Genomic DNA, 24,780 nt, shown 5'->3' with positions numbered 1-24,780 from the left:
CTGATGGACAGTGGTGATGACCTGGAGCGCTGGGATAGCTGCGATGGCTGATCTGCCGAACTGAAGCGAATGGTCTTATGTCATTGCTGTATTGGTGTGCGGATTTTTTTTTTTTTTTTTTTTTTTTTTTTTGGTTGCTCCCTTCTAATCATGACTCCTTTTGGAACTGTGATCTGAAGTGATGTACATTTTTTTGATTACCTCCCTCTCCAACTCTTGTTTACCCTTTCAAGATAAGGCGCCGCAAATGACTGCCTTGGTGTCTCTTCACCGCATCCAATTTCTTGTATGGGCAACTCTACTTGGCCAATAAAAATGATTCTGATTCTCTGAAGACAATTCCATTAACAGCATACTTGTGTTTATTTGGACCTCTGTGGCTTTGGACCTCTGGTGGTGGACACGGGAAATCAGGGCTGCTGTCAAGCTGAAGAACAAGTCCTATCAAGTCTTGTTGGCTCGTGGGACTCCTGAAGCAGCTGACAGGTACCAGCAAACTGCAGCCCGAGTTGTTGTGGAGGCAAAAACTAGCGTCTGGGAGGAGTTCAGGAGGCCATGGAGGAGGACTGCTGGTCAGCCTTGAGGAAATTCTGGCAAACCGTCCAGCGCCTCAGGAGGGGAAAGCAGGTCTCCACAACACTGTTTACAGTGGAGGAGGAGCTGTTGACCTCAACTGGGGATATTATTTGATGGTGGAAGGAATACTTCAAGGATCTCCTTAAACTATGCCACCACGTCCTCCGTGGAGGAAGGAGAGCCTGAGGTCTCAGAGGTGGACTCGTCCATCACCCAAGCGGAAGTCACTGGGGGGGCGGGGGCGGATGAGATTCTCCCTGAGTATCTTGACTCTCTGGATGGTAAGAGACTGTCTTAGTTCAGCCTGCCTGGGAAAGTCTATTCCAAGGTACTGGAGAGGAGGGTTTGACTGACAGTTGAGCCTTGGATCCAGGAGGAACAATGCAGTTTTCGTCCTGGTTGTGAAACACTAGACCAGTGATGGTCAACTGGGGGCCTGTGGGCTGGGTCCGGCACGCTGAACCGTCCAATCCGGCCCGCGACCGGATTCCCATGCATGCATGGCGCGGGTCCGCGATGCACCCCTCGGTCCGCGACCCTATGCCGCCACCCCCGCCCCCCTTCCACGACCGTATGTGACATCTAGTTGACGACCACTGCTCTAGACCCTCCACAGGGTGCTCGAGGGTTCATGGGTGTTCAGCCAAACGTGTTTTGTGGATTTGGAGAAGACGCTTGATTGCGTCCTACATGGTATCCTATGGGGGGTATTTCGATAATACAGAGTTTGTGGCCCCTTATCAAGAGCCGTCTGGTCTCTGTATGACCAATGCAGGAGTCTGGTCCGCATTGCCAACAGTAAGTCGGACCTGTTCCCGGTGCAATGTTGGACTCTGGAAGGGCTGCCCTTTGTTTACAGTTCTGTTTATAATCCTTATGGACAGAATTTCCAGGTGTAGTCAGTTGCCTGAGGGGGTCCGGTTTGGGGACCACAGGATTTGGTCTCTGCTTTTTGTAAACGACGTTGTCCTGGAGCCTTCATGGAGCCTGGACCATCATGCACTGAAGCAGTTTGCAGCCGAGTGTGAAGCCATGAAGATCAGCACCTCCAAATCCAGGCCATGGTCTTGACTGGAAGAAGGTGGTCTGTCCTCTCCAGGTTGCCAGAGAGACCTTGTACCAAATGGAGGAGTTCAAGTATCTCAGGGTCTTCTTCAAGGGTGGAGGAAGGATGGAACTGAGACTGACAGGTATATCGGCGCAGCGTCTGCAGTGATGCGGTCGTTACATCGGTCCATTGTTGTGAAGAAGGAGCTGAGCTGAAAAGCGAAGTTCTGGATTTACCGGTCAATCGACGTTCCCACTCTCAGCTATGGTCATGAGCTCTGGATCACGACCGAAAGGACAAGATCCCGGATACAAGCGGCTGAAATGAGCTTCCTCTGTAGAGTGCCTGGGCTTAGACATAGGGTGAGGAGCTCAGTCACCAGGGAGGAGCTCGGAGTAGAGCTGCTACTCCTCCACATCCAGAGGAACCAGCTGAGGTGGCTCAGGCATCTGTTTAGGATGGAGCCTCCCTGGGGAGGAGTTCCGGGCATGTCCCACAGTGAGGTGGCCCCAGGGAAGACACAGACCATGCCTTTGGGCTGGACTGGGAACGCCTCGGGATCCTCCATGAAGAGCTGGAGGAAGAGTCTGGGGACAGGAAGTCTGGGAATCCCTGCTGAGACTGCTGCCCCCGAGACCCGGTCCTGGATAAGTCATTGAAGATGGATTGATTGATGGATGGATACATGGATGAATGGGGACCCATCGAATTTCCCAGAGATCGACTCAAATCACCACCTGTGGGTTCTGAGGACTCACGACATTGAAAAACTGTCAGCATCACTATAGTTTGTGTAACAAGATGCTGATTAAAGACAGCAGCCTCATTAATACCAGGCTGCTATTGTGAGGTGTTTCACAATTCATCTTGTTCATGTGCAAATTTTTGTTTTTGATTCCAGAGTGGAGCAGTAGGCAAACCAGTATTTTTAAATCTGTGACAAATGCAATTTAATTTTTAAACCACTAAATTTCCTAAATCTTTTTTTTTTTGTTCAAGATTGGATAGTTTAGAACAGAATTAAAACATGATGAACTCTGATTTATATTTACATTTAGTTACAAAATAAATAGCCTTGATGTAACCTTTTCTCCACATCATTTGTCTGAGAAATGTACTTTGAACGTTGATATTTCGTCAGGCAAATTTAATCAAGTGTCTGCTATTGACAGCGCAGTAAAACATCCATTGGTTGAAGGTACAACAAGTAAGAAATTTACTATAAAAATGATTAAAATCATTCCCATTTTTCACCTGGGGAGAGGAGGGAGTATGTTATGCAATGTAATATTACATTTTGCACCTTTAAAAAGTAATTAGTACTCTCAGTAGTTTTTGAGAACAGTAATTTTCGCTGTTATTGAAGTATTTTTTCTAACACCAGTACTTTTACTTGTAATTGAGTACAATGTAACCAATGTAACTGTACTTGTACTTGAGTACAAATTTACGATACTTTTTCCTCCTCTGGTTGACGGTGATGCTTGAGGTGATGGAGGTGTTGATAATATTGCTGATCTTTTCCTGGAAGATGATGACCTTTATTCAGTCCTGCAGCTGTTTGTGAATCATACAAGAAGCGTTATTTGTCTTTAACAGTGCAGTGAAAGTACAGTGCACTAACGAGATGGCGTTTGATGAGGAGGAGCCACACCTCCTTTCTCTTCCAGGAAGAAGAAGGAACAATCAGGGGCGATAAGCGATGCCGTTCGCACATACATGGACAACTTTATGCATTGACTCAGACACTGGAGCTGTGTTAAACGTTTGGATGGGTGCAGGGAGACCTCAGCCTTTCATGGTGGGGGTTGGGGGCGGGGGGGGCAGAGACTTCAGAGCTGGGATTGTGTGTGTCTGTGAGTGTGTAGTCTGTAGTCAGTGTTCTTGAGAATGACTCATGAATGCGGTGCCTGGTCTTCATTTCAGTTCTCCTTTTCGTGCGATCAGAGTCTTACCGACGTCATCCAGCCCAGAGCTGAAACCCTCAGAGGCGTGGCTCTGAACAGTCCTGTGAGCTGGCTCACCATGTGATCCGTCTGGCGGTGGTCCTGCACAGTCTGGTCTCCAAGCTGATCCAGTCTATGATGAGTGTCCTCAGATCGGGCTTTGATGCTACGATAGAGTTCCTCAGTGCGGATTGCAACCCCATGTAGTTCCACCTCCGTTTCTCCCATTGGATCGCAGTGGCGTTTCATCAAAGCAGACAGCTACAGGGCCTCCTTATTGGCTGCCGTCTTGCTCACTTTATAATATATCAGGGAAAACCCGAGTCCAATCAGGAGATGTCCTGAATATAACGATGTCCAGGTCTTCCAACTGTCAGGAACATGGCTTTCCACTTGTTCCAAGAGTTCATCGTGACTGATGGAAGTTCATCTGAGTCATCAGATTATTTTAAACTAGCAGCTCCAGATTGTGAGACTGTAAACAAGGAAATAATCCATCAATCAAAAGACATCCTATGAGCACTGCTTCTGTCATGGATGTCAAATTTGAGATCATATGTGCAGATGGCCCATGGTGCTCCACAGGGCTCTATCATTGGTCCTCTAACGGTTTCTGAATCTCAGATGTGTAAAGACCCAACAAATTATCCTCTTGTTGCATTCATTAGATTTTGATTTTTACAAATGTCTTTACATCATTTGAAAAAAAAATTCAATTTGGATAAGCAAACCATAAGATTTTCATGTCTTCTCAGAACGAATTTGTAGTTTCTTAATGTTTAATGTATTTAATGTAATTCCATTTATTGTCACATGTGTTTGTCACATTTCCTGTCAAAAACCTTGGTCTCCTTTTTTTTTTGATGGTGCTCAACACAAAAACCAGATCTCTCAAGAAACAAAAACTAAAAAAAAAAAAAAAAAAAAAAGCGGAGTCTTTCTTTTATGTTTCAGAGAAGAATCTTCTATGATTGTTTTTTTGTATGTTCAATTAGGAGTTCAACACTTCATTTTCAATCCTAATGTAATAAAATATGATGCTTTAATGTTTTGACTGCGATCACTTTTGATGTAACCAGATTCATTAACACTGAACACTGAAAGCAGACGGTAACACTCCAGACGCTGACTCCTCACGCTGTCCCTGCAGATCTGAACTACTGCACCAACCACCGGCCGTGCCAGAACGAGGCGTCGTGCACCAACACCGGCCAGGGCAGCTACACCTGTGCCTGTCGGCCCGGCTTCTCCGGGAAGAACTGCGAAATCGAGACCAACGAATGCGACAGCAACCCCTGCAAGAACGGCGGGAGCTGCAAGGTACCGACACCCGGGGGGGTCTGAGGCTCCCTGCCCGCTCATCCTCCACTCGACCCCTGACCTCTCCTGTCTCTCCGCTGCAGGATCTGGTCAACGACTACTGGTGCAAATGCCCTCAGGGTTTCTACGGCAAGAACTGCGAGACCAGCGGGATGAACTGTGCCGACGAGCCATGCTTCAACAAGGGCACCTGTGTGGAGAAAGCCACCGGCGGGTACAGCTGCCACTGCCCCCCCACCTTCACTGGCTCCAACTGCGAGAAGAGGACGGACAGATGCAGCAGCAGCCCCTGCGCCAATGGTACCGCACACCCCAAACCCCAAACCCCAAGTCCAAATCCCACACCCCGAAGCAGGGCTTACTGTTGTGCTGGAAACACGCGGAATAACATGTTGGTCCCATGTTGAATGGTGCTGATTGGTCGATGTGACGCTGCACTTCTGGTGTCTCCGCGGCCCAGTAGTGATTACGGTCTGGTATCTTCACGGCCCAGCCCCACCTTTAGCTTGGTACCTTCACTTCCCGGCGCTACCTTTGGCCCGGTTCCACTGCTGTGCTGTGTCCTTGGTGATAATCTGAGACAAACTACGAATTCTCGATACACAAATCACAAAGAAGTAACTGGCAGTCAGCACAAACGATAGAAACAGTGTGTGTGTGTGTGTGTGTGTGTGTGTGTGTGTGTGTGTGTGTGTGTGTGTGTGTGCGTGTGCGTGCATACGTGTGCGTGTCTGTGTGTGTGTGTGTGTGTGTGTGTGGTGTGTGTGTGTGTGTGTGTGCGTGCGTGTGTGTGTGTGTGTGTTAGAGAGAGAGGGAGAGAGAATGAGCCTAATGGTGTGTTTATGAAAGAATTTGTTGAAAACCAGCGAGGGTAAACATGGCGAGCAGCTGCTGAACATCTGACGATGTGAGTCCAACAGGATTCAGGAGACTTCAGACTTCAGGAGTGCAGCTCAGGTCCTGGTCTAGGTTCATGTCCATGTCCACCTCCACGTCCAGGTACAGGTTCAGGTTCACATGCAGGTCCTGGTTCAGGGTTTGCAGTGAGTAGCATCAGTTCTTCTGTCTACAAAACACCTGGATCCACCTTCAGGGTGAAATGTGTTTCTGTCCATGGGACTGACCAGCTGCACCTCTTACTGTCACTGACCCGCCAGGAACGTGACAGTACAGCATTTCTGTATTTTTCAAAATTTCAAACCATAAGAGGACATCAGAATCACCTTTACTGCCATTGTCAGAAAACTGACTAGGAATTTGTTCTGCATGTTTGTTTTAACAGATCTGAGGCAGTGAGCGTCCGAATTAAACATCTCATGCCCAGCTGGGGGGGGCTCACAGCATTATTATTTGTACAATTAGAGAAATACATGCCCTCACCAAGAAGCCTCCCACCACACACAGTGCCAACTAGTTTTCTGTTCCCAACCCAACATTTATTTCTTAGAATTGATTCCCAGCATCACCTCCAAGCATCTCCGAAGCATCAGCAGCTGGAGAAATGTGTGTATGCCAACCATGAAGAAGGCGTGAGGCACAACTCATTCTTCTGACTTGAACTGGCCTGTGGCGGCCAAGTGTTCATAGCGACGTGGCTTTTTGGTCCTTGGATGTCGGCTCTTCCCCTCATTGTGAAGCAGAATTCCCCAAGCGTTTGATTGTTCACCCACCAATAGGGAACATGAGCTGGTTTAGACCGTCGTGAAACTGGTTAGCTTGACCCTGCTGGTGATGTGTTGTTGCATTCGTAATTCTTTAACTCTTCATACTTCTGAACTTTGCTGTGAAAAAACAGCATATGCCATGTTTTTGTGTGTCTGCACTATTTCTACATTAAGAAACTCATTCGTGGGAGGTTGGAGTGACAATCAGCTCAGGACCATCATTAGCCTAAAACTAGTGGAAAGACAGTCTGAAACCAGTCCTAAACCAGTCTAATCTAAGTCCAACGCCTGCCTCCAATCAGTCCACAACCAGTTCATGACCAGTTTGAGACCAGTACAGTTCCTCTCTAGAATTAGTCCATCACCAGGCCATCGATAGTCCTAAAACAGCCCAAAACCAGCGTAAGAAAGACAAAAAAAACGCTCCCAACCAGTCCAGTTCTACTCCAAAGTTAGTCTATCACCAGCCTGTCACCAGTATAACTAATTTATCACTCGTCCATCAGCAGTTTAAAACCAGTCTAAAACTAGTCTAAAGCCAGCCCATCACCAGTCTAAAGCCAGTCTGAAGAAAGTCCATTACCAGTCAACAGCCAGTCCATTACCAGTCCATCAGCAGCCTTTCACCAGTCCATCACCAGTCTAAAACCAGCCCATTACCAATCTAAAGACAGTCCATCACTACTCTAAAACCAGTCTAAAACCAATCCATCACCGATCTGAAGCCAGTCCATCACTGGTCTAAAGCCAATCTAAAGCCAGTCCATCACCAAATCTTAAAGCAGTCCATTGCCAGTCCATCACTAGCCTTTCACCAGTCGATTACCAGTCTAAAACCAGTGTGGAGCCAGTCCATCACCAGTCTAAAGTCAATTTAAAGCCAGTCTATTATCAGTCGAAAACCAGTCTAAAGCATCACCAGTCTAAAACCAGTCCATCACCAGTCTAAAGCCAGTCCATCACCAGTCTAAAAGCAGTCCATCACCAGTCTAAAGCCAGTCCATCACCAGTCTAAAAGCAGTCCATCACCAAATCTTAAAGCAGTCCATTGCCAGTCCATCACTAGCCTTTCACCAGTCGATTACCAGTCTAAAACCAGTGTAAAGCCAGTCCATCAGCAGTGTAAAAGCAGTCCATCACCAGTCTAAAAGCAGTCCATCACCAGTCTAAAGCCAGATCATCACTAGTCTAAAAGCAGTCCATTACCAGTCCATTACCAGTATAAAACCTGTCTATCACCAATCTGAAACCAGTCCATCACTGGTCTAAAGTCAATTTAAAGCCATTCTATTATCAGTCGAAAACCAGTCTAAAGCATCACCAGTCTAAAGCCAGTCCATCACCAGTCTAAAAGCAGTCCATCACCAGTCTAAAAGCAGTCCATCACCAGTTTAAAAGCAGTCCATCACCAGTTTAAAGCCAATCCATTACCAGTCTGTTACCAGTCTGTTACCAGTCTAAAGCCAGTCCTTCACTAGTCTAAAACCAGTCTTGAGCCAGCCCATCACTTGTCTAAAGCCAGTCAATCACTAGTGTTAAACTAGCCTAAAAAAAGTTCAAATCCCAACCAGTTCAGAAACAGGTCACACCCAGCCCCCAAAGTCTAAAAAAAAAACACCTTTAAACCAGTCAAAATCAATCTGAAAGTGGTTTCAGTTAAACAGGTCTACTGAAGTAACATTAATACATTTACAATGACTTTTGGCTTCCAGATCCGACCTGGTGAAGCTTCAGCTGTTTACTGATTCATCATCTTCACATAATAACACTGACCCTGAACTCTTCCAGGGCTTTCAGTGTTTTTGGCGTCACACTGAAACAGAAACAATACGTGGATGTTACATCTCTGTTCTGGGGTTCTCCTTTTCCCATTTTTGAGACTCTCCGGTGTTTTCATTGCAGCTTGGTGATCAAAGATGAAAAACAATCAGAAGTTGTGAATTCTGTGAAAACTTGGCTCTGAATAGCTTCATGAAATAAAAAACTGTTTTTCTCTGAGCTACTCACATACTCTCAGATACTCAAAGTACATTTTATATCACAAACTGCATATCCGTCAATCATTCAGAGACGATTCTGTAAGAATGTAATGTGTTTGTAGGTGGCGCTGTTGAGTTGCTGCAGCTTCCAGTTGGTCAGTTGTATCCTCATGTGTTCCATGTTCTTCTTCTCGGACTGTTAGTTAGTTTTTACTCAGCAGCCACTTGGAGATGTCCAGACTGTTCCCTCCTGATATTCCGTAGAGTGTTTAAAGTTCTGTTTGAATGCTACAAAAAAAAATCCACATTTGGTTTCTATAAAAATCAAATGGTCCAAACAATGAAAAAAGGACAGTAAAGAAACAAGTTGAGAAATGATGACTTGCAGAGAGTGAGAAATGAAAGCAGCTCCGAGCAGTGAAGGTTCTCCAGCAGGCCAAACCTGCAGCAGCTTCACTGGAAGATGGTCCAGAGTTTCCTGACGGAACTCCAGCTGGAAGCTTCAAGACTAAATCTGCTAAGTGGTTCTGGTCCTGGTCTACAGTGACTCCAGGTTCCTTTCGGTGGTTCTGGTCCTGGTCCTGGTCTAAAGTAACTCCAGGTTCGTTTCAGTGGTTCTGGTCCTGGTCTGAATGAGTCCAGGTTCCTCTAAGTGGTTCTGGTCCTGGTCCAAAGTAACTCCAGGCTCCTTTCAGTGATTCTGGTCCTGGTCTAAAGGAAATCCATGGTCCTCTAAGTAGTTCTGGTCCTGGTCCAAAGTTACTCCAGGTTCCTTTCAGTGGTTCTGGTCCCGGTCTAAACTCCAGGTTCCTCTTGGTTATGGGCCTGGTCTAAAGTGACTCCAGGTCACTTTCAGTGGTTCTGGTCCTGGTCCAAAGTAACTCCAGGTTCCTCTAAGTAGTTCTAGTCCCAGTCTAAAGGAACTCCAGGTTCTTCTCAGTGGTTCTGGTCCTGGTCTAAAGAACTCCAATGTCATCTAAGTGGGTCTGGTCCAGACTTTTATGTCTCTAAGAGAAACTTCTAGTTTGACAAGTTGATCAATGTCATCTGGTTTCACAGATCAATAAATCAGTGTATCATCTGCATAACAACGAATGAATGAAAGCCTTTATTAGTCCCACAAGGAGAAATTTAGAAGAGGCTGCCACTAACAGCAAAGACTTAAAAGTCATGCTAATGCATAAGAATGGAGGCTAATGGGGTGTTTTCTGATGAGGTTCCCTACAGGAAGCATGTAGAATGTTTATTAGTTCTAAGACAGAACCCTGTGGAACTCCATGAAATGCCTAAAGTCCAGATTACACAACATTGTCAAGTGAACTTTTCTTGTTCTCTGGCTGTTTATTCACACAGTAACAATTCTGCAACTTTCTAAAATTGGCACATTAACAAAAGGTGTTGAAACTGCCCCCAAAAAATGCAAGAAATAAAAAAAAAAAAAAAAAAAAAGAAACGTTCACAAGTTAAGTGTTAATTTACAACCTGAACACCATCGCCTCCTCTGCGGAGAATGTTCCATCTTTACAGGTTCTGAGTGGATCATCAACAAGTCGCTCAGCTGAAAGGACCCAGACTGTCTGGAAGGCAAACAGCAGCTTCAGTGTTTCTCCGGTTTCTATCAATATATTTATCAATACTGATCAATCTGAGCTGAAGAGTCGTCAACATGAAGGAAGATGAAACTGATCAATCTGATCAAAACCAGTTCAGTGCTGAACCTTTAATCCAGATCATCTGTTCCAGTCTCTGTATGAGGTATGAGGAGGTTCTGATCTATGGTGCAGCACTGAGCAGGACAGAGAGCGGGACAGAGACTGGAACAGAGACCAGAGACTGGGAAAGAGATCAGACAGACTGGAACAGAGACCAGGACAGAGACCGGGACAGAGACCGGGACAGAGACTGGGACAGAGACCGGGACAGAGACCGGAACAGAGACTGGAACAAAGACAAGGAAAGAGACTGGAAGACAGAATGGGACACAGACTAGAACAGACACTGGGACAGAGACCAGGACAGAGACCTGAACAGGGACTGGAACAGAGACCAGAGACTGGGAAAGAGACCAGACAGAGACTAGGACAGAGACTGGAACAAAGACAAGGAAAGAGACTAAAAGAGAGCCTGAAACACAGACAAGAACAGAGACCGGGACAGAGACCAGGACAGAGACCTGAATAGGGACTGGAACAGAGACCAGTACAGAGACCTGAACAGAGAATTTAATAGAGACCAGAAAAGAGACTAAGACAGAGACAAGAAAACAGACTGGGACAAAAACCTGACCAGAGACCAGGACAGAGACCTGAACACGGACTGGAACAGGGACCAGGACAAGGACCAGTCCCTGTCTGAGGCCATAGGAGGATCATCTGTATCTTGGAGCAGAGGCGTCTACGTGGTGATGAGCTCCAACAGCTGACTGAAGACCCTCTAATAGGTCATTTGGACAGAAATGGCCCCATAAAGTGTGATTTCAGGGTTTTTTTGTTCCAGAATAAAGAGCAGAATAACCCAGAGAGAAGCTCGGGACTATTCTCGTCTTCTGTTTATTTAAGAGAGAAAACACTCGTCTGAGGCCTTACAAAGATAAAAGGTTCTTTCGAAGCTACATGAAATACTTGATGAGACTTTTCCAGTTTTCTCTCTGAACGCTGAAGGCAGTCGATGGTTGTTCCGTCTCCAGGTTCTTGTACTTTGGTGAAGGAACTGAATACATGAGAGATCAAATCTCTAAGGCGTCCCATGATTTCAAGTGAAAACGGAAACGTTTTGAAGTCCTTTTACTGAACAAGCGGACTCGGTGCTCAGGGGCACTGAAAACGCAACTTTTTAAAACTGGCTCCCAAGTAACAACTTTTTCAATCCGCTCGGAAACCATTGCGTAGATGGACAAAAACCAGACTTTGTGGAAACGCAGTTTGTGTGCACGTGATTGGAGGCACAACATCTAACATGATGGCTTCCAGTGTTATGACTCCCACCCAATGGTGCTACTCCTAGAGTTGACTGTCACCGCAGTAACAGTTCCAGTTCCAGTTGTTGTTAGTCTTTAATTTGTGAGAGAACAGGTCACCCAGTTTCGATGCTGAACAAATGACAAATAAATACTGACGAATCGGAAACAAAGGACCCTACAGCAGAACAATAGACCAGCAGGAACGATCTGCAAAAGCTGAATCAAATACTTTCGTAGGACTTTATGGAACAAAGGCATTTAACTTGAGCAAGTGTTTTGTGTTTTTTACACTCTTTTAGTCCAGTTTGGACTTTTGAACACATTTTGCAGATGTTTTAAAGTTCATGATCCAGCTTCTCCTGATTTTCCTCCCAGTGACTGAAAGTCTGGTCAAATATTCATGTTGATGTCTTCATCCGTCCCGATCCTTCGTCGGTCCTGACCCTTTGTACTGTAGGTCCTGACCCTTCATCACTTCTGACCCTTAGTAGGTCCTGACCCTTCATAGATCCTGACACTTCATCGGTTCTGACTAGGGCTGCACGATTAACCGACACCGCATTGAAATTGAGGTTTTAGCTACTGCGGTAACTTAACCGCACAGGGCTGAGGTTTTTTGAGGCATTTGAGTGACAGACCTATCTGCCAATCAAAACGTTCGAGTGTCGCGTTTCGGGCCACCGGCCAATCAGAAATGACAATAGGAAGCAAGTATGTATGCACTGCACTGCTGCAGCTAACTACCATCATGTCGCTAACAACAAACCCTGTGCGTGTGCTTTGTGGTGTCGTGAGGAGCACAAAGTTTTCAATGTGACTCATTCACGGTGTGAAAACGGCTCAGATGGCAACAGAAGAGGGTGCGGAGCAGTTGGTATTAAAAAAGAACTGCACTTCAGTTGGTTGGACTGACTTTGGGTTTGAAAAAACCCCGACATGGAGCAAAAGCGAGCCAGATGTAGAGTGTGTCGCTGTGCAGTAGCCAGATCCAGAGGAAACACGTCTAATTTGTACCAACACCTGAAGACTCACCTACACAACAGGGCATTAACAGAAACGTTGACAAGTCGTAGGTTATTCTCTCTTTCACCCGATCACCCGACAGCTCCAGCCTTCATCCAGCGCATGTGGATCTTTCTCCATGAAAACATGAAGCGCAGCCCAAGAATGTGAGTGAAGATGATCCAGAGTAGGTTTACTAAACTGAGTCTGATCTAAGAATATTACAGCAATAAGGATTATTATTTTTTTACCCTTTATCTTTAGAGGCTGGCGAGTTTGTTTTTTTTTTTTTTTTTTTTTGTGAGTTGAAGTCTGTGATTGGTGCCTATTTGCGGTTCAGGTTTTTAATTTCCATTTATTTCATGTTGAAAACTGTTGTCTAAGTAATGTTCTGTGGACCATGCAAGCAAACTAGTACTGAATTACAATTTCGACAGCATTGGGTTTTGATTATTTTGTTATTTATTTTATTAAAATAACACACTCTTTTTTTCGAAACATGATGCAGACACGCATGGAGTGCGTCTCGGCTGCCGCTGCCTGAAGCTTTTTGCACTTTATGTTGTGCAGTTAAATTTAAAAGAAACTCAAGGTGTTAGCCTTTGTTTTGTTAGGGTTAAAATGTCAGAAGTTCTGTTGATGCTTGTGTCTTGTTCGCGTTGGCACGCCACCGATGCGGTTGCAGTTTCTCCCATACTACATTTTTGGGCTCAGCTGTGCGCCTTCCATGCAGGCGCTGTCAAGTTACTTTACATTATGCCTTATTTTATGTGTCAACTTGAGCAAGACCATTTAAAAGTAACAAGAATTTATTCAACCATAATTTTAGCGGTTTTCTGCATTTGAAAGTATTAAATGTGAAAATCGCAAATTGAATCGCATATTGGTCAGAAAAATCGCAATTAGGTTTTTTGTCAAAATCGTGCAGCCTAGTTCTGACCCTTAGTAGGTCATAACCCTTCGTCCGTCCTGACCCTTTGTCGGTCCTGACCCTTCATCCATCCTGAAACTTCGTCGGTCCTGACCCTTCGTCTGTCCTGACCCTCCGTCGGTCTTGACCCTTCGTCGGTCCTGACCCTTCATCCGCCCTGACCCTTCGCAGGTCCTGACCCTTTGTCGGTCCTGACCCTTCATAGATCCTGACACTTCATCGGTTCTGACCCTTAGTGGGTCCTGACCCTTCATACGTCCTGACCCTTCATCCATCCTGCCCCTTCATCCGTCCTGACCCTTCGCAGGTCCTGACCCTTTGTCGGTCCTGACCCTTCATAGATCCTGACACTGCATCGGTTCTGACCCTTAGTAGGTCCTGACCCTTCATACGTCCTGACCCTTCGTAGGTGCTGACCCTTCATCCATCCTGACCCTTCGTCGATCCTGACCCTTCGTAGGTCCCGACATTTTGTCGGTCTTGACCCTTCGTTCGTCCTGACCCTTCATCCATCCTGAAACTTCGTCGGTCCTGACCCTTCGTCTGTCCTGACCCTCCTTCGGTCTTGACCCTTCGTCGGTCCTGACCCTTCATCGGTTCTGACCTTTCATCCGTCCTGACCCTTTATCGGTTCTGACCCTTCGCAGGTCCTGACCCTTCGTCAGTCCTGACATTTCGTCAGTCCCAACCCTTCGTAGGTCCCAACCCATCGTCCGTCCTGACCCTTTGTCAGTCCCGACACTTCATCGGTCCTGACCCTTCGTCGGTCCTGACCCTTTGTAGGTCCTGGCCCTTCGTAAGTCCTGACCCTTCGTCGGTCGTGACCCTTCGTCGGTCCTGACCCTTTGTAGGTCCTGACCCTTCATTGGTCTTGACCCTTCGTAGGTCCCCACATTTCATCGGTCCCGACCCTTCGTCGGTCCTGACCCTTTGTTGGTCCTGACCCTTCGTAAGTCCTGACCCTTCGTCGGCCTTGACCCTTCGTCGGTCCTGACCCTTCATAGGTCCTAACCCTTCATTGGTCCTGACCCTCCATTGGTCCTGACCCTTCTTTGGTCCTGACCCTTCGTCTGCCCCGATCCTTAGTCCAGACTTCTTTGGTTTCATCATTTGTAATAGTTTTGATTGGTTTGCTTTACATCTGAATAAAAGCGAGCTTTGCCATTTTAAAAGTTAACAGTAAAAATAAATAAAATGGTAAATGGTAAACACTTGCGCTTTTTACCCTGCTTGACAGAGCCCAAAGCGCTTCACACTGCAATATCACATCAACCCTTTCACACCATACTGGGTGGTGGTAAGCTACTACTGTAGCCACAGCTGCCCTGGGGCAGACTGACGGAAGCGAGGCTGCCAATCTGCGCCATCGGCCCCTCCGACCACCACCAACCATTCACTCTCACACTAGGCAAGGTGGGTGAAGTGTCTTGCCCAAGGACACAACACCAGTTTTACGCCTGCGGGAGCGGGGATCGAACTGCCAACCTTCCGGTTATAAAACGACCCGCTCTCCCAACTGAGCTACTGTCGCCCCTAAAAAGTACATTTAATATTGATATGAATTTATTGAAAATTATTTTTTAACCAATTTCTTGGTGCTGCCTGGAGGCCACAGTGCCTTTAACATTTGTCTGTAATGCAGACACAGCCGCCTGTGTTCCAGTGTAAAAATGCTCATTTTCGTTTGTTTCTCTGTGTGATTGGCAAGATTGAAATGATTTATGCGGAAATAGCTCAAGCTTCACCTGGTCTGGATTTTAGATATCAGAAAAAAGACCAGAAGTAAAGATTAACTGTAGATTTATGCTCATGTTTAACTTTGACATATTTTTAGGATTATGTTCGTGTTTAGCGTCAGATAACTTCAGGTTTGTTAATGTTTAACTTTATGATAACTAGATTTATGTAATATTTAACTCATAGTAACTTTTATTAATAGATTTGATTTTGGTTTTTCAGCTGAACGCATACATGGAAACCAAAATGTAGTTCCAAACCAATTCCTAATCCACCCACACTGAAACTGAAAACAACCTGAAACAAGAGGCAAGACGCACAAAAAAGTGTAAAATGTAATGACCAGAGCTAAGACTAACCTGTCTGCATGCTGTCCAGTGGAGAAGCTGGCTGGGTTCTGTAGAGGCTCTTCAAGCTGTAATCATCGTTTCTGAGGGTCTTTTATAATTGAAAACAACTGTTCATTTCCAAACCCCATCCTGGTGTCTCGGACTTCCAGGCGGAGATGAGATTTTGAGCAGAACGGAGTTCAGAGCAGGAAGGAGCCTCTTCCGAACGACGTCTCTGTATTGATTTATGTCAACCGGGTTTCGGAGCGCCACGCCTTTCACTTTTTATTTTCTCAGACTCACAAAAAACATTTTGTTAGTGTTCTCTAAATGTTTTAGCCTCTTTAGAGATTTGAGATTTCTTATCTTTATGGTTTTAATGTTTCCGGTTGCATCCATGGTTCTGAACAGTCTGTCTCTCACAGAGACTCCAGCATCATTTGACCTGTGAGTGCACCTGCCTCTTAAAGGATAAGTTCGGTTTAAACAGTTTTCACGTTGTTTATAGAATGAAATACAACAATTTACTGTATTGGCCCGAATATAAGACGACTCTGATTATAAGACGACCCCTATTTTTCAAATATCATTTTGTGAAAATAAAAATATGTTGAAGACAATAAGGTTACTCATAAGAGAACTTTTTATTGTACAATTATTTAACCTCAAAAACTCACAACAGCGATAACATTTCACGTGATTTAAGATTAAAAAATTATTACTGCAGTATTAAATAAAAAATATATTCTCGTTCTCAAAATAAGCAACAACAAGCAACAATTAAGAACCTCAAAGGTTCAGTAACTGCATTAATGATGTTAATAACTTTATAACCATTAAATTCAAGTTCTGTTCAACTTCATGAACATTAATAATTCAGCCCTCCTGAATGTTGGGTTCAGTTTGGCCTGTAGAGAACAGTTCTTCAGAGAGAAAGCAGGAGATTTCAGCTGCTCTGAGCTTTTATTACTTTCTCCTGAAGGATGTAAAACTGAAACAAACCAGATATACATAGAAGTGAACAAATACACAAGATGTATCACAACATACATCACTGTCTGAAAACTAAACCAGTCAGTATTTAAAATCAAAGCCGCTAGCTCAATGCTAACTATTAATGGGAATGCCATTAACATGCTAACGGAATTAGCATCTGCGTTGAAACTTCAAAACAAACGGCCAAACTCACAAGTATTATTTTCACCTCTATCCTGAACATCAACTAAGTATATTCGAGTACTTACAGGCAGATATTTTCAATGCGCTGTTTTAAATGAATCCTGGAAAAACAAACAGCAGCCACACTGCTCAGTCTTCTTCTCACACTGCTGCAGGCTGACACTCTGTCCAACTCACTACCTCCCCCTAACGCGGCGGCTGAGCCACTGCATGCAAGCAGAGGCAGTACAGCTCCCCGGGACTCTGGCTCCATCCAGTCCTCAATTATAGCATGACCCCATTTTTGAGAATGCCATTTCTGGAAAAAAAATATCGTCTTATATTCGGGCCAATACGGTACTCACCCAGAAGGTTTTTCTGATCCGAACAGTGCTTCGGGAGAAATTTAGATCCAAAATCAAGCGGCGCACATCCCTATACTGTTAGCAGACAGGGCTATGTGTATAGCCACTCCTAAAATGGCTTTAATCGTCCAAAAGCTCATTAGTTTCACCAATATTTCATCACGGTCCGCTCAAGCCTCTCCTCTACGACAGACCGGTGTCGCCAGATGTGTCATATATGCAGATATATGTTCAATTTTAATGTACTACTTGGCGTCCACGTGTATCTAGACACCTACATCTAGATATCTATGTCTATATGTCTAGGCGGTAGTGTGACGAGAGCTACGGAACCCGCAGTGTTGTGTGTGTGTTTTTTCGACTGCCGATGCTAACGCATGTTTCTGATACCTGCTCTTGGAATAAACATCGTCACGCTGCCAAAGGCCTCTGGACTTCTTTCAAGCATATTACAGAGATCAATGTTTTGGTTGTTTTGTTGACCTCTGAACTGAAAGCTTTGTTTACGGCGCCGCGCCATGCGCAGTACGGCTCGTTGTTTCCGGGGCTACCTGAGGCTACACGGTGCTTTTTTTTTCCAGTGTAGTGTAAAATGGACGAATATCTGCCGGATAAAGATGTTGTGGACAAGAACTTTGAATGATTTTCTCTTTAGCAAAAGCAGCATTAGCATTTAGCATCGGCAGTCGAAAAAACACACACACAACGCCACCACTGCGGCTTCCGTAGCTCCCGCTTACGTCACTCTACTGCCTTCTGGGCGAGTACATTGTTGTACTTCATTCCATAAACAACATGAAAACTGTTTCAACCAAACTTATCCCTCAAAGAGACAGGCAGCTGGCTTCCTGATTGGTTTGTTTCATGTTACCTGTGTATATTTGAAGCAGCGCACTCACTTGAAACCACCACTTAATCTGCGAGACGTCCTGCTTGTTATTAGCAGAATTGAAGCTAGATCTCATTGGGTTGGTTTGAGTTTGATGTTCTGTGTCCTGCAGGACACAGTCCAGTCTTTCACAGCAGTCTGAGCTAAAAAAAAAAAAAAAAAAAAAAAAAATTACTGTTTCTCTGCAGACTGCAGGTTCATCGGTTTGCAATTTCAGGAATTTGCGACATACTGCAGCTCATAAACTTATTTAAACGTGTTGAAGTATCTTAGGAGCCAAAGTAAAGATGTTTTTCAAATGAATATACCTAAAGTTACCCCAGAGTTAGACCTGAACATAAACCTAACATTAAAACTGACTTTTAACCAAAATTTAAAGTTCAACCCAAAGGTGAACCTGATGTTTAACATCAGCATTAAACTGAAGCTATAACTCAAGTTCAACCTGAACATAAACCTAAAGTTACCTTAAAGTTAAACATTAACATAAATCTGAAGCGTCACTGGATGTTCTATGCATTTGTAAAATTATTTGCAACATTGAGAGGAAGATTTCTGGGAATAATCACACATTTCCAAAACTGTGGGAAAAAAATGTAGAACAAAATAATCCAGAGGCTTTTTTAATGGAGAAATTTATGTCCTGGGATTATGTTTTCATGATACTCATTAAAGTTTTCTCCTCGTAAAATCTAAAGAAAATAATATTAAGAGCCTGACATGCGAGGTCAGAGGTCAGTCCCACCGGGATGCAGGTTTGCTGGGGAGGATGTTGACCTTCAGAGTGAAGAATTCATGTTTTCACCTGGAGACACATGAAACCATCCTAGCTATCGAGTCAACTGTGACACCTATTTACTGAGAATGTGAAGTGGAGGGTTGAAAAATCCTGTCTGAAGCTCATTCAGATCTTCATCAAGATCACTGAAGGATGATGATCTCCTCCTCCTCCTCCTCCATCCCATGCTACAGTGCAGAGGAGATGGAGAAGGAGTCACTTGAAGCTCCTGCTGCTCCACCCTGCAGCCTGTGCTCATGCTTCATGTTTATCTTTGAGGTAACTTTAGGTTTATGTTAACTTGAGCTAACTTCAGGTCAGGGCTGGGACATGTGGACCCAAAATTCATTTCTTCGTAAGTAAAGTATATTTATAAAGCACTTTTCACAGTGAAAAATCACAAAGTGCTGTACAGGACAAGATAAAAAGATATAAATGTCATTATGCATGTCATCTCTGGTGAAATATTCCGATTGAAGCTTCCCTAACCAGAAGAGTGTTCACGTGACGCAAGTGATTCCAGAGTCTGGGGACAACAGCCTGAAAGGATTGGGCTCCCTGGGTTTTAAACCAACAACCTGAAAGAAACAAACTCAATATTTTTTCTCAATAAAGTTTTAGCACGAAGAAAATTCTGGGTCAAAGTCACTGGTTCAAACAGCAACACAGGCGCCTTATTGAGCTCCAGCTTGTGAAGCGTGTGAATTTCCAGGAAGACGGTGAAACAAAGCGGCGTCAGACTGTATGCATCTGCACAGTCATCTCACTGGGCGCAGTGGACTCTCTGGCGTCCTGGGTTTGGCCCAAGGACCATATGTTTGACACAACTGTATGCTCATCTGACCAGAAATATTTGCTGTATTTAAAGGTCACTGAGTCAGATGAAACTTTGTTTCATAAAATGGTGGAATATCACACTCAGACTTTTGGTCGAAACATTTTTTTCCATTTGCTGCAGATTTTTATGCTCGACAGATGGTTGAAATCATCAGTTCCTCCCCTTCGACAGTTGTGTCGTCTTTGATCACAGTGTTTTCCATCTAAGTCGACACGTTCATAGCCATGAGTGCAGATGGGGCGGAGCCATGGAGCCAGAGGGGGTGGAGCTGTGAGTGCATGTAGGGGCGGTGTTATGTTATTTTTAACTTTGACGTGACGTAAGGGTTATGTTGATGGTTAACTTTGTGGTAACTTTAGGTTCATGTCCAGCTTCATCTTGTGAGCTCTGGACCAAAGCAGGACTCTATATTTATTTTCATTTATCTGACTTTGCTTGTCTTGAGCTGGGGAATTGAACCTTTTCCAGTCTAGACCTGTGCATGATCACTTCACTTTTGATCATTTACTCAAATGAATTCAGACTTTTGAATCAAGGTTCAGAACAGAAGAAGAAAAGCTTGAACCAAAGCCTTAATCACCACTTTCACTTCCACTGAACAGCTGAACTGCTCCGGAGCAGGTTGTGATCTGGATCAGAGACCAGCTGTGGAGTAGGTTATGTTCTGGATCATCCAGTATTAAAGGCAACTCCGGTTTTTTTGACACCTGGACCTTATTTCTAGGTGTGTGCATGCTCATACACTCACTCAGACAAACATGGTGCAGCTCGGAGTCCTTCAGAAGTTATTTAGATCCAACCGATGTAGCCGCACTTAGCGGGGGCCACGGCAATGGAGCTTTAGCGCGGGACATAATCTCTGCAAAATCGCTCATTTCGGCTATATTTCTTCATCCATCGCCACTGTTATAAAGTCAGCTCATCCACCGTCTTCAGGTGGGTCAGCTGACCCAGAGCTGACCTGGTAAACACTGTCCACAAGCGCACCACCAGTTCGCACTGAGTCGTGGACGTGCTCCTGTTTGTTGTACTCGAGCCAGCTGTTCGTCTGTCTCCCTCCGCATTCTTCTTTCATGGAGCTCCTCGTCCGTGTACTCAGGCTCAAACTGATAAGGACAACCGTCAAACTCGAAGTCGTAGTCTGACTCTTCGACATCAGATAGATATTCTGCCATGTTGCTCAGCAATGCCGGCAAAAAGTAAATCAGCGGTACTTTTGTGTCGCGTGGCTATGACGTCATCGAAAGTTTGTTTACCAGGTCAGCTCTGGGTCAGCTGACCCACCTGAAGACGGTGGATGAGCTGACTTTATGATAACACTGGCGATGGATGAAAAAATGTAGCCGAAATGAGCGATTTTGCAGAGATTATGTCCCGCGCTGAAGCTCCATTGCCGTGGCCCCCGCTAAGTGCGACTAAATCGGTTGGATCTAAATAACTTCTGAAGGACTCCGAGCTGCACCATGTTTGTCTGAGTGAGTATATGAGCATGCACACACCTATAGATAAGCTCCAGGTGTCAAAAAACCGGAGTTGCCCTTTAAAGCCCCGCCTCCTGACCAATCAGATCTCTTGAAAATGCCCTGTCCATTCTTCGAAGATCCTGGTTGGTTCATGTTGAGAGGAGAAGAGGAGAGAGAGTTTTTCACAACGATTCAATCTTTTGTCATAATAAAATAAAGCCCCAAAACATGTTTTCACTGAGCCCCAAAGACCTGAATGGAAACTTTAGTTATAGAGCAACGTTCTGACGGCCTTCATCCAGGATTATATGGATTCAAACCGCCAGCCTCCTGAGCCGTTAAATTCAGAAACAGGTTAGAAAATTCGTGGGACTCAAGCCGGAAATATCAAGAAGAAAGAGAAAAGAAAAAAATCTAAATTAAAGTCAGGACACCGAGGAAGCTCTGCTGAAGTGATGAAGAGAGACCGAGGGTTCAGAGGGCTCCATGTTTACTGTCCAGTGAATCATGTGGGATTATTTCAGTAACTTATGCAACAGCATCCAGCAAGTTCCTGAGAGCATGAGTTCAAGTTCTTCATATCTGAATGAGTGATTTAGTGAATGTATGAAGTGAATGAGTGGATGTATGAAAGCAGTGAGTGATGAGAGACAGCTGTCTGCTGCAGTGAGGTGTTCTCCTTCCTGCTGTCGGCCTGGCTGCTGCTTCTAAACAACCAAATGCTGAAGGCTCCATTTTTCTTTATTCTGGGAGGAATTTGTTCTGGACGGAAGTTCAGGTCAGATCAAGCGTCGTGCTTTATCACACTGGCAAAGAGCCAGCAGTCCCAAGTGCAGATTCAGCGTTATGTGTATAAATATTTCAGAACAGAACACACCCCGTACAGCGTGACACACTGTTATCTGGACAACCTGATTCTTCAGCACTGAGCTGCTGTGACTGCAGCTGCCTGGTGTCTGTGTCGATCTGCTGGCTTCTATAGAGCAGCAGTTGTGTCTGTTTGTTCCGAGTCGATCTCTGAAAGACAGCAGGGAGCATTCTGGGCTCTCCAGGACCTCAGACGATGTTCTATCAGATACTTGTGACACACTGCACCCTCAACACACTCTGCTGAGCCCAGGCTCCGCTCTGTCAACACTACAGGTACAGACGTGTGTGCAGCCAGGTGTTTGTGTAAGCCAACCTGCTGCAGGGCCAGGATCTGCCGTTCTCCTGCCATTCTCCTGCGTCTCCACGGTTCTTCCTGCAGCGGCTGGGCGTCACACCAGTTAACGGCTCAGTTCACTTTTACCGATTCGAAACCGAAGGCGCCTCAGTCCTTTCCTCAACAATTCCACACAAGGAAGTAAAAAAAAAAGTCCCAGCAGAACCAGAACCTGGTTCTGAGGTCTGGTTTGGAAAATTTGGAAATGGCTGCAGAATCAGAGTGGAGTGACGCTCATATCCACAACTTTCTGTATCGTAGTTTGAAACCAAGGTCCAACAAAAGCAGTGGGGGGGGGGGGGGGGGGGGGGTTGCAGTGCTCACACAGACCGTCGGGGCGCCCACGTGTACGGTCACGTACCCCCTCCCCTGTACACTGCGCCCTAGGCAGCCGCCTAATTCGCCTATGCCTACAGCGGACCCTGCCTTTGTTTTTCGCATACTCCGCTTTCTGTTTTTCTAGCTGGCTTTTTGCTCAGTAGCGCCCTCCAGAGCTGGAACCACGCTGCTCAGAATGACCGACTTTCCCAAGCTGTCCCACTGAAAATGGTCATGGCTGAACTGGCGGAGAGTAAAGGACCACTCCAGAACCGTGTCGTTACGCCGCCGTTTACAACCCTTCCTACATCTTCACCATGCTCTGCGTTGGAACACAGTCTGGGTCTGGTTTTGGGTCTGGGTCTGGGTCTGGGTCTGGGTCTGGGTCTATCGGGAAACAAGGCTGAGGCTGTTCAGAGTGGTTCAGTGAGCATTAGTCTGGTACAGGTGGATGAACTATGAAGTGGCCTGGTGCCAGGACGGAAGGATTTCCTGAACTGTTCCAGCTGGATGAGTCTGAGGCTGAAGCTGCTCTTCGGGTCGACTGCTGTTTCAGATCTGCAATGGGAGACATTGTCAGATGATTATCACCAGTTTTGGCATCATTCTGTCCTCGGCCACGAGCCTGGAGCCAACCACAGGCTGATTTATTCTGCTTTCACTCCAGGATGGTCCGGGACTCGGTTCACTCCGTTGGGGTTGGAACTGATTCGGCCAGCAGCAGCTCCAGTTTTCTTCTGGAAGCCAGTGACTCCATCCATATCGCTCCACACGTCTCTAGCCCTGTTCTTTGTCAGCTTCTCCTCCACTTCACTCCTGGAGGTGTCCCTGTGCTCCGTTACGCTGAGTTCTTTGTACCTGGTGGAGTTCTGCTCGGTCCTCTGACCTGAAGACCGCGTTCCTTCCATTGAGCAGGACCTTCAGGCTGCTGGTAACCCGGACCCAGAGGCTTCTGTCCTCAGTGACTCGGTCTGTCCGTGGACTCGCTGTGTGGCTCAGACAGAAGGTTCCAGCCGGTAGCCTGCAGAGGACCAGACTCCATCTCCTCACCGAACAGCATGATGGTGTGAGCAGCACCGGCTTTAAGTCTGACCTGCTGATGGAGCGAGTGGAGCCGGAGGGTCACTGAATGGTCACACGGTGTTTTTCATTTGGGACTAGTTTATTCTAAGCCAAGCAATTCAGAATCATATTCCTGAGCTTAATGTTTACACAGCAAAAACAAAGGATTAAATCCTCTTTAATGCTGGGGTATTGTGCAGCGTTCTGATTGGACGAGGCGGTCGTGACGTGCTGGCATCTCCAGGAAGTAAACGGCGTTTTTCTCATCTTTCTTTCTGGATTAACTTTGATGCTCCAGCTTTGAAAATGTCCTCACTGTACTGCTCCCGTCCTTCCAGTCATTTTATCACATCCATTACTTCTAAAACTCCCATTAAATAAGCCGTCTCTGTACGAGTCGAACCGCCATGTTGGAATATTGCGTCATCATGAGAATGAGGGGAACCACCGAGATGAAGTCACGTCCAGTTTCCATATAATTCCGCTCCCAAGGAAGAATAAACTGGCCGGTTCGTTTGGATTTAAACTTCTGAACAAAGTTTTCCAGCTTTACATGGTTTATGTTTTACAGCTGAATTAGACTTTGTTCAGATTTAAACAGGAATAAAAGTCCCATGTGAACACACTGATCGTATTGTGTGATTTGACAAGGCTGAAGTGAAGGATGATGGTTGAAGTGAAGGATGATGGTTGATGGTTGAGTTGAAGGCTCAGAATCAAAAAAGTTTTCCGGGGGTTAGGGTTATTTATAACCTACATTACCTAACCCAACCCGTTATACGAGGGGGTACCCAAAAGAAACCGGAATTTGGTCATAAAATAATAATGAGTTTTGACTTCTGGCCATCAGATGTGTTACAGGTAAGCCTCATGCATATCTGTGAAAAGTCCAAGATCCCAGAGTGACACTGACGCCTGTCAGGCGCTATTTATAGTAACAGAGTGCAGCTGCGCTCTGCGATTTTTCCAAAATGGCGACATTGCTAGAACATTAAATTCTGCTTTTTGCTGGGAAAACACAGCAGCAGAAACACTCAGCTTGTTGCAGCAAGCCTACAAGGATGATGCTCTGGGGAAGACTCAGGTCCATGAGTGGTCCGGCGGTTTGAGAAGGGCCAGATGTCGGCGCGTCAGGTCCGCTCAGCCGTGAAAACAATGCTGAGCTGCTTCCTGGCTGTCCAGGGTCTCGTCCACAGCGAGTCTGTCCCTCCAGG

General features: G+C 45.5%; 1 protein-coding gene across 1 annotated transcript in view; it reads left to right on the top strand.

Annotated features, from left to right (window-relative positions):
* The window catches only part of dlc (deltaC), a 118,815-nt gene that overhangs the window by 51,712 nt on the left and 42,323 nt on the right, over positions 1–24,780 (top strand). The window contains exons 6-7 of the mRNA XM_030107765.1: positions 4,721–4,890; positions 4,974–5,190. Coding sequence (XP_029963625.1) covers positions 4,721–4,890; positions 4,974–5,190 — 387 coding nt within the window. The remainder of the gene's footprint in view (positions 1–4,720; positions 4,891–4,973; positions 5,191–24,780) is intronic.

This window comes from Salarias fasciatus, chromosome 14 (genome assembly GCF_902148845.1).
Source record: "Salarias fasciatus chromosome 14, fSalaFa1.1, whole genome shotgun sequence".
Taxonomy (NCBI): Eukaryota; Metazoa; Chordata; class Actinopteri; order Blenniiformes; family Blenniidae; genus Salarias; species Salarias fasciatus.
The sequence above is the reverse complement of the archived record's forward strand: the minus strand, read 5'-3'. Positions and strand labels throughout refer to the sequence as shown.